Source organism: Penaeus vannamei, chromosome 25 (genome assembly GCF_042767895.1).
Source record: "Penaeus vannamei isolate JL-2024 chromosome 25, ASM4276789v1, whole genome shotgun sequence".
NCBI classification, from domain to species: domain Eukaryota; kingdom Metazoa; phylum Arthropoda; class Malacostraca; order Decapoda; family Penaeidae; genus Penaeus; species Penaeus vannamei.
This window is the reverse complement of record NC_091573.1, coordinates 32,381,010-32,391,009: the sequence shown is the minus strand read 5'-3', so window position 1 is coordinate 32,391,009 and position 10,000 is coordinate 32,381,010. Positions and strand designations below refer to the sequence as shown.

Here is a 10,000-nt window from a genome sequence, read left to right as displayed (position 1 = left end):
AAAATTAGAAAACGGAAAAGAAAGGTTTCTTCTGTTTGCTTCACATATTTCCACATCGCCTTCCCTTCATTCCAAGTTAGTCACAGTCTGTTCCGTCTTTGAAGTTTACATCGTTAAGTTCACCAATCGTGGAAGTCCATAATTTGCTGAAGATGTGTTGACTTATCGAGTCCAAAGAGTAGGACTCGGCCGCCTCTCACCACCCCATTGGAGCACGTAAAAAGGCCGTCAGGAGGAACAACGTGTGGATTATGAGCAACATGGTAAAGGCGCGGAACTACGACAAAGATGGATTTGTCAAGCGTGCAGCATGTATATGTGTCAATGAGGATGAGAGCCAGGTAAGTCAGTTTTAGAGTTGTCTTTCAGAAATAGAGGAAAATGTATGAACGTACATAGGGATACTGTTTAAGCCATTTTTTCTACATTTTAACCGTTTAGTCCATGATCAGAGGATTCTGATATGTAGAGGTTGAAGGGATTCTAGTATATAGATGGTAAACATAGGGAGTGGAACTATATAAAAACATGCACCACACAGACAGAACATAGGGAGTGTCAGAAATTCTTTTAGTCATATCAAATGAAATGCCTAAAAAAGTGTCAAAAAAATTAATTGGGGATACTCACTCTTGCTCTTGCTGTATTAGTGTGTTTTTGAATGGTCTTGGTCTCAGTATTGAGTGTGCTGTTACCTGGGATTCACCAGCATGGATTTCCTTTTGTGCTTTCCATGTTGAAGTGCCATATAGATAAGTATATACAGGATAGAAAAGGCAATAAGTATAGGTATTATTATATATAAGGAATTCTATAAATATACAAATGGAAAGTTAACACGAAATTAAATTTAAAAAAAAATTAGATAAAGATTTTGTCTAATCCATTATCCAGATCTTGCAAAGTTGACACTGAATTGCAGAAGATTAAACTCTGTTTTATATTATTTAGAGATGTCCTAGCTGCAGTTGCACTTGAATGTAGTAGAACACTATATGATATGTACAGAGGAAAGCGGAGGTCTGTTTTGCTGTATATATTTGGTAAATGTGCCACCAATACAGAAAAACATAGGAAGACCATGCTGTTTGAGCTGCATACCTGTTACCATTTAGGCTATAGATTACCGGGACAGGGTTATGATGGGCTTTTTAGTTTTTGATGTGTGTTGGCATGGTTTGTAGTGCAGATTCTGATCACTGGAATGTTGAGTGTTCAGTGTATGTACTTGGCATATCCAGTAATATTAGGAGTTTAAATTCTGTGTGCTATATTTTTTTTCTGGTCAATAACTGACATATGACTACCCATATAGCTGACTTGAGAGTAATAATTGTCTTTATTATGTACAGAAGGATGTCTCATGATCCAGACTCTAATAAGGAAGTCTATTTCTCATTTGTCATTAGCTCTTGCGCTTCTTTGAATTCTCTAGATACATGAGAAACACTGCATCCCTTTTCTTTTCTTCTGCCCCATACCAACAGAGGGCATACGTAATTGGTATAGCATGATTAGACTTTTTGGGTATCAAATACATCCTTACCATGTGCATAGGACCCAATGTCCTCAGTTGTGTGTTCAGAACAGTTGTTCCCGTATTTGGCCATTGAGACAGAGACTGAGGAGTTACAGCCCACTGCTGGATATTTCTTGGTGTAGCAATGGCATAGGAGCCAAGGGTTGAATTGCTGATATGAGTAATTTGTATACGGTGCACCTTCATATACTTTTGCCAGTCGTTTTGGTTTGGTTTTGCTTTGGTTGTGATGTCATGACCAGAATAAGGGAGGCAGTGGCAGGTATGGTCCCCCTTAAAGTCACTGTTTAGCTTCATTCACAAGAAAATCATATATGCTTGAGCCAAAATTTTAGAGGGGAAATATAGGTTTCCCTTGCTTCTAAAATTATCCTCAAGTTGCTGACTGTGCCTGGTCCCCAGTGCATGGTCAGTTATGGCATGGAAAACACCTGCCAGCATTGGGCTAATCGTGACTTATAGGAAGCACGCATATTAAGCATAAGGAGCTTCAGATTTGGGTGTGGGATAATAGGTAGTTATTGTTGTTGTAGCTGTTGCTGTTGCTGTTATTATTTTTTATTGTTGTTAATATTATCATTATTTCTATTATGTGAATATTATTATAATTATATGAATGTTAATGTTATTATGAATATTATTATCTCTTCGAAGAGTCATGCCCCTGCAGACGTTAGTCACCATGGATTACCAAACCTGTCTATCTCTCGTCATTGGCAGTATATGTGCTGCTCTATATCCACCTCAAACTGCTCTGCTTATTCCCTCCATTTACTTCTCCCTCCGTCTGCCTCTCGCTCTGCTACCTGGGATTCTTCCTGCTCATCCAAGGTCCTCGATCTTTCCTCTTCTCATTAGATGTCCTACAAAACTCATTTGTCTTACTCTCATCTTCTGCAGTTTTTCTTCTTTACCTTTACCTATTCTTTGCACTTTTCATTCAGTATCCTCTCTGTTCAAGCCATTTTCAAAATCCGTTGCCAGCACCACATGAGTGGTAGTATTAGCTATTGTTATGAATGAGATTGTTATTGTTTTTGTTATTATTATTATTGATATTATTATTGATGTTATTATTATTATTGTTGTTGTTATTGTTATTGTTATTATTGTTATTGTTATTGTTGTTATTATTATTGTTACTATCATTTTTATTCTTCATTATCATTATTATCATTGCTAACATTATCATAATGTTTATATTATTATTTTTTATGTTATTGATAACAATATATTATTGATATCATTATGATTATGATTATTGTTATCAAAATTGTTATTATTATTATTATTGTTGTTATTATTATTATTATTATTATTATTATTATTATTATTATTATTATTATTATTATTATTATTATTATTAATATGGTTATTTGTCTATTGTTAGTATTATTATTTTGGTTTTGATTAGGATTGCAACTTTCATTATTGTTATTTTGATGATAATACTATTATTTTGTTATTGTTAGTAGTAGTAGTAGTACATTTATTATTATTATTATTGTTGTTATTATTATTATTATTGTTATTATTGTTATTATTATTATTATTATTATTATTATTATTATTATTGTTATCATTATTATTACTATAATATTATTATTATTATCATTACTATTACGAATATTGATATTTATTGTTAATATCATAACTGGTTTTGTTATTATTATTTTCATTATTATTGGTGCTGTTACTAATAGTATTTATCACTACAGTGTGTAGTTTTATGAAAACTAAGATACATTTTTAATCAAAAGATCCAGAAATTTCATAAATAGATATTTAAATATTTTGTATTATGTGCTCATTGTTGTTCCACATAAATATTAACTTGCAAATTACATATGTCTATCCATGTATGTCTCCTGTCCTTTCTCTCTCTCTCTCTCTCTCTCTTTTCTCTCTCTCTCTCTCTCTCTTTTCTCTCTCTCTCTCTCTCTCTCTTTTCTTTCTCTCTCTCTCTCTCTCTCTCTCTCTCTCTCTCTCTCTCTCTCTCTCTCTCTCTCTCTCTCTCTCTCTCTCTCTCTCTCTCTCTCTCTCTCTCTCTCTCTCTTTCTCTTATCCTCTCCTCTCCTCTCCTCTCCTCTCTTCCTCCTTCCCCTTTAATTTTTTTCTGTCTGTTTGATGTTCGTTCTTGTAACCATGGTAGGATTTTTTCTCTTCATTAATCCTGAAACTGAATCCCCTTAGCATCTCACATCTCTCCCTTAGGTGCTGCTGGTGTCATCCCGTCGAGATTCACGCCTGTGGATAGTCCCAGGTGGAGGGGTGGAACCGAATGAGCTGCCGGACATCGCTGCCACCCGGGAGGTCCGCGAGGAGGCGGGTGTGTGCGGTATGCTAGGCCGATGCCTGGGGGTGTTTGAGGTGAGGTTGAGAGAAGTTTTAAAGGTCAGAGATATTGTTGATGTTAAGTTCAGATTGCTCGAGCCTTGCAGAAATTCCAAACTCAAAACTCCAAGGGACAATTTTCAATTCAGCTCTCATTTTAGGGGCCAACAGAGGCACATACTTGGTTTCCAAGGATTACATTAATTAAAGCTGGCTAATATTATATACCTTTGTGTAAAGGGTGAGGTAATGGTAACCAAGCGTTTATGTATATGCATTTGTCATGGACTGCTACAACTTACTATATAACTTCAATTTTGTATTTGAGGTTTACTTTGTTATGACATACATGCTGAACAAGAACTACTTGACAACTTTTATGTAGATAATTCACTAATACTCTATCATTGTCTTTTAATTTCACATGCTAATAAGTATTTTTGTCACCCCTTGCTATTTATGATCATCCTGAGGGCCACATTCCGCCTGTAAATTTGATACTCCTGTTCTGCACAGTTCTGGCAACTGGAGTTTTTATTTGTGATGAACAGTGATGTTTTGCTCAAGGTTAATGGTAGTAATTGAAATGTTTTATTAATTTTAAAATATGATTGAGCTGAGGTTTAAAGCTTGGGGAGTCACTCAGACACAAGGACACAAAACAAGGCTTGATCAGCATTAATGATGATAGTTTTAGGGTCTGAAATCATATGGCACCAGAGACCAAAAAGAACAGACATTTTATTTTGGTCATATTGTAAACTGTCCAACTACATTGTTAGGAACAAGAAAATCTAGATATTTAATTCACATATTTAAGTACACCATGGGCCAAAGTTAAGAACCCCTGATTTATATATTTTGAAATCTGGTCTCAAGAATCATCCTTTTTTTCAGAACTCTGAGCGGCGTCATCGGACAAGTGTATACGTTCTTGTGGTCACAGAAGAAATGGAGGAGTGGGATGAGTCTAAGGTGTTTGGTAAGTCAGTTTGCCTCATGTCTCACAATTCTTTCTTCTTCTTCTTCCACTTTTTCATTGTGTCATATCACTACTCTATTTGTTTCTTTTTGTAGATTTCTCTCTCAAATATTTTCAGACTTCTGAAGAATAAACCAAATTTTTTATTGGCTGATGAGTTAGATAGATATAAGATAGGAAGGTTCATCATATTGACTGTTGAAAAAGGCAAGGTTTTATGACGAAGATATAAAATGAAATGCGTGTGTTTTGGATTGATTTAGATAGAGAGAGTAATCTTTGTAAACTTGTAAAAAGAAATGTAGTAAATGTAGTAAAATGGAAAGGAGCAGTGATTATATATAGATGTATGAATGAATTTACCTGCACAATATTGTAAAAGAAAAGAAAATTAAATGAATAGATAAAACAAAAAAACAAAACAAAAAAAATAAAGAATGCTTCTTTATATTACAAGTATTTGAAGGGCTTGTTAGGGATAACACTTCAGTATAGCCAAGCCTTTTTAAACACTTATTATCACAGATGAATCCACCGAAGTGTAAAAAGATGTTGACAGTTATCCTTGTTTAGTTGTATACATCCATGCTTTGTTTGACATCCTGTTGGATATTATGTGTCCCCATATGTATATATTCACAGTTTAGTTTATTGTGAACTGTTGTGTATCTCTTTAATTTTGTTTTGAAAGTATTATTAAGAGTATCATGGCTTCCAAATATAGCATGAGGATATTGGTGTAAACATATTAAGAGTATGAGGATTGGTTTGATATCCTAAGGAAAATTTCCAATCACCAGGGCGGAAACGCAAATGGTTTAGTGTGGAGGAAGCGGTGGAGGAGCTGGCCAAGCACAAACCGGTCCAGAGCAGCTATGTGAGCCTCCTCCTGCCCAAGGCAGCCAGGGACCACACGTGCCCCCTCTCCCCGTCCTCCTGCCAGCCAGGCATCGCTTCTTCTCACATCCCTAGTGTCATCCTGCAGGAGCGAACAGACCTCATGGTGGAGGCAGAGACGAAGGAAGAAGCAGAAAGAGAGGAGGTAGAGGAGGATGGTCTGGAGGATGGAGAGCTCATCAAGATGGGCGGGTGCTCGGCCGAGGACCTCAGCAATGGCTCAACGCCAGAAGATGGTGCCAATGACACCTAAAATCACCCCTTTTCCACCTTGTTCATTTGTCATAAGAATGTTTTCACCTCCTCTTTTTTCCTCCCCACTTTATGTTATTCATTCATTGTATTATATCATTTTTATTTTTGTTTTTTATTTGTTAATTTATTTATTATTATTTTGTTTGGTTTTGTTAAGATTCACAAAGCTCATTAAACATGCTTTCATATGTGTGTGTGCTGCAAGGCCCTCCCATACTGAGATTAGCAGGCCTTTTTGATCCTTTTCTTCTTTTCTTTGACCTGTATCATCATCATCAAACAAGTATTTATAAAGTCTTGTTAATTATTTTATAAGATTATTATTCCCTTTAATCCCTCACCCCCCCTGTACCTAATCCATTCCTTCCAAACCTTTTTTTTTTAATCTAGTTTTTTCTATTTTGATTCTGAAAAGCAAGATGATAATTCTTGTATTTTTCTCATTGACTTGTTGATGTTTTGTCAGAAAAAGAGTCCTGCCTGAGTGTAATTTCATTTATTTTTCCCCAGCTGTAAAAGAGAGAGACATAGAGACAGAGACTGCAACAAAGACAGAGACAGAGAAAATAAAATAAAGGGAGAGAGAAAAAGAAAGTCACGACTTGAGTAACTGAGCTGAGTAAAAGAGAGAGAGGGAGAACGAGAGCGAGCGAGCGAACGAGCAAAAGAGAGAGCAAATGATTTTATATACTTTTTTAGAACTTCTGTACTGTTTTAGTCCATTATTTGTGTGTGTGTATGTAGGCATATATATTTGTAAATATCATTGTATTTATTTATGCACACTAACAGACACATACATGCATATACATATACCCGGTATCCCTCCTTTGCTGAAAAACACACACATGTACATGTCCTCCTACACATGCTTGTACATACTCAGGTACAGTTTGATACAAACTTATTCCCGCATGTCCCAGCTATCTAAGCCAACTTCTTGTTGAACTTAGTGTGGCTTTAACTAAGACAGGAAAGTGAATGATGATACTGTAATTTCAGATGAGGAATAGTAGTGGTTTAACTCAAATTTCAGGCAGGGAATAGGGTTACATTCTTTTTTTCTTTTTCTTTTCTTTCTTTCTCCCCAAAGATTAGGGTAATGTCATTCTAATTTACTCAGCTTTCAGCAGAGTTTGGTTGTAGTTTCTACAATTTTTTTCTTTTTTTATTAATAGGGTAACATTACAGAAGTTTCAACCAGGAAGTGGGGTGGTTTTACTCAGATTTCAGGCATGCTGTAGGGTGATGTTCCTGAAGTTTAATTTTTTCTTCAATGTGTAGGACAGTAACCACGCAAGAAATAGAGTAGTTTTACTCAGATCATGGGTAGTAAATATATTTATTTTCCTCCATATATATATATATTTTTTTTTTTTCATTTATTTACTTTTTTAAATACAGCAATAATGATGATAATAATAGTAATGAAATGTCACTCCAGTTTCAAGCCAGATATATGATGAGGATACTCTAGTTTCAGGCAGAAAAGTTCAAATGATGTCACCTGAAATGGGAATAATAAGATAATGATACTTCATTACAGACAAGGCATAGGGTCCAAGTAAATTATACCCAATTAAATTAAATGATTAGGAAGAAACATTGAGTGTCCGAAGGAACAGATCGTGTGTGTGTGTCATTTTTCTGCCTTGGATTTTATCATTTTTGTTATTCAAACACTTTTTGAACCACATGTAATGTGTTTGTCACTTTGAGTTCCTATATCTCTCATTTGGAATGTAAGATGAAGTCAGGGAATGAGTGAATGTAGGTCAAATATATATGTGTGTGTGTGTGTGTGTGTGTGTGTGCGTGCGTGTGTGTATAATCGTGTCTAAGTGTGTATACATGATATTTACTCAGTTACTCATTCACCTCATAATCACTTATTCTTACACATACACGTTTATGCTGTATTTATTGGTATTGATATATATGTTGTGAATCTTGTATAGATAATTCTATTGGTCCTCACATGTCGAATGAAAAGGTGCAAGATTGGTGAATTTATTTTCACTCAGATACTCAGAACACTGCCAAGAGTGTAATTGTGCTTAGTGCTCGATGAATTTAGAGTGCTTTTTTTTTATCCTTTTATGAGAAAAAAGACAGATAATCTTTTATGGCTGCTTTTGTTTATTGTTTTGTTTTTGTACTAATTATTGATAAGTAGAACCCCTATAACTTGATCCTGTTTCACTTACAATATTATTTATACCATAATTCACACATACCAATCCCTCAACCTCATCCCTTTCCCCTCGACCTGATCTTTTATTACTCATACCAATTCCATTTTATGTATTTTTATCTCCATCTTCACAACTGTCGTCTCCATTCCTTCCAGCTGAGAAGGAGAAAAAAATTGTGATTTCAAAAGTTATATAGATCACGGAGAAAATATAGTGAGATTTCTTTACTTATGTGTCTATTACATTTGGACAGTTGTCATGGTAATGTTTGTAATGTTGCTATGCTTACCCATGTTCTATCATTTTGCCTGTCAGTTTCATTAGGAATGTGCTGTGTATACAATTTTGGTATTAATTTATTTCTGTGTGACTGACGGTAAGGGAGGTAAAAGCAAGCACAGACGTATGGTTATATGCATAGGATTTTATGTGGCAAAGCAAGCATATATATATATATACATATATATATTATTTTTTTATGGTCTACAGGGTCATTTTTATTGAAATGAATATCACAGGCTGTAAATCAGAGATGAAATTTGTTACAGGAGCATTATATGCCTGGCTGCTCAGAAGGACCTCTTGTACACCATTATTTAATGACAGCTTCTTCAGTCAATAAAATTTACAATCCCTTTTAGCCAGTCTCAGTTGCTCCTACAAATCAGGCTTGAGTTTTCTTATATGCCAATTGAATTTTTCTTTTTTCTTTCTTTTTTGTTTCTTTTTAAAATTCCTGTTAATTACTTCAATGATTTTTAAGTATGCATATTCCAGTACCCATTAATTTGTTTTGTTGTTTAGTTTATACGTTATTTTTTTATTTTATTATTTTTTTTACAAGTAATTTTTATGATTCTCATTATTATTATTATTATTATTACGAGTTAATAAAGTAGTTAGTTATTTTATTTATTTTTTGCATAGCTTCACACTTTTAACAAGGAATCTATCTATTAATCTCCATGTTTATATAACATATATATTCATTTTACAATACTTACTTTTTATGCTATATATTTTTGAATTCAACATATAACTTGTAAATTCATACTTAATGATACAGATAACCTCATGTATGAATGAATGTTTGTAAGTAATGAACCTGCACTCACTCATGTTCCATTGATATATACGCAAATAACATTATCTGAATACTCATCTTTATTGTGATTTTTTTATTACGTACATTTGTTTACATTACTGATATCATAGTGACTCATACATCATGCATATATTTAAGCAAGTAAATGACACAAAACGCACACACAAAGTTATTCGAAAAGATGGTGCTTCTGCAAGAGGTACAAAAGGTTCAAGAGGCACAGGTCTTCGTTTGACATGATCATCATCGTTCACTTTGCAATAGTTGGAATTATGGAATATAAATTGTCTGTGATTACGTTTGACTTTGGATTGTCGTTAATTCCAAGTTCTTAGACAAAGACATAGTTCTGCAGAGGTTTGAAGAATGTGAATATTTGGCTATTTTGTTATCGTTATTATCATCTGTTATTGTTGTTGTCATTATTTATATTATCATCATTATGACTATCGATATTATTATCATTATTGGTATTATTATGATTATCATTATTATTATTACTATCTTTATTATAATCAATATTATTATTATGATGAATTATTATTATTTTATTATTATTATTATTATTACAGTTATTTTTGCAATTGTTGTAGTAGTTATTATTATTATTTTTTTTATTTATTTTTTTGCTGTTATTATTATTATTATTATTGTTATTGTTATTATTGTTACTATTATTACTATTATTTTAT

The 10,000-nt window shown here is 33.7% G+C and overlaps 1 protein-coding gene across 1 annotated transcript in view; it reads left to right on the top strand.

Moving 5' to 3' along the window:
- The window catches only part of Aps (diphosphoinositol polyphosphate phosphohydrolase 1 Aps), a 9,281-nt gene extending 442 nt beyond the window's left edge, over positions 1 to 8,839 (top strand). Inside the window, exons 1-4 of the mRNA XM_027365075.2 lie at positions 1 to 341; positions 3,755 to 3,910; positions 4,772 to 4,856; positions 5,657 to 8,839. The exon at positions 1 to 341 is cut by the window's left edge and continues 442 nt beyond it. Of these exons, the coding sequence (XP_027220876.1) occupies positions 252 to 341; positions 3,755 to 3,910; positions 4,772 to 4,856; positions 5,657 to 6,006 (681 nt within the window). The 5' untranslated portion in view covers positions 1 to 251 and the 3' untranslated portion in view covers positions 6,007 to 8,839. The remainder of the gene's footprint in view (positions 342 to 3,754; positions 3,911 to 4,771; positions 4,857 to 5,656) is intronic.
- The last annotated feature ends 1,161 nt before the right edge of the window (positions 8,840 to 10,000 follow it).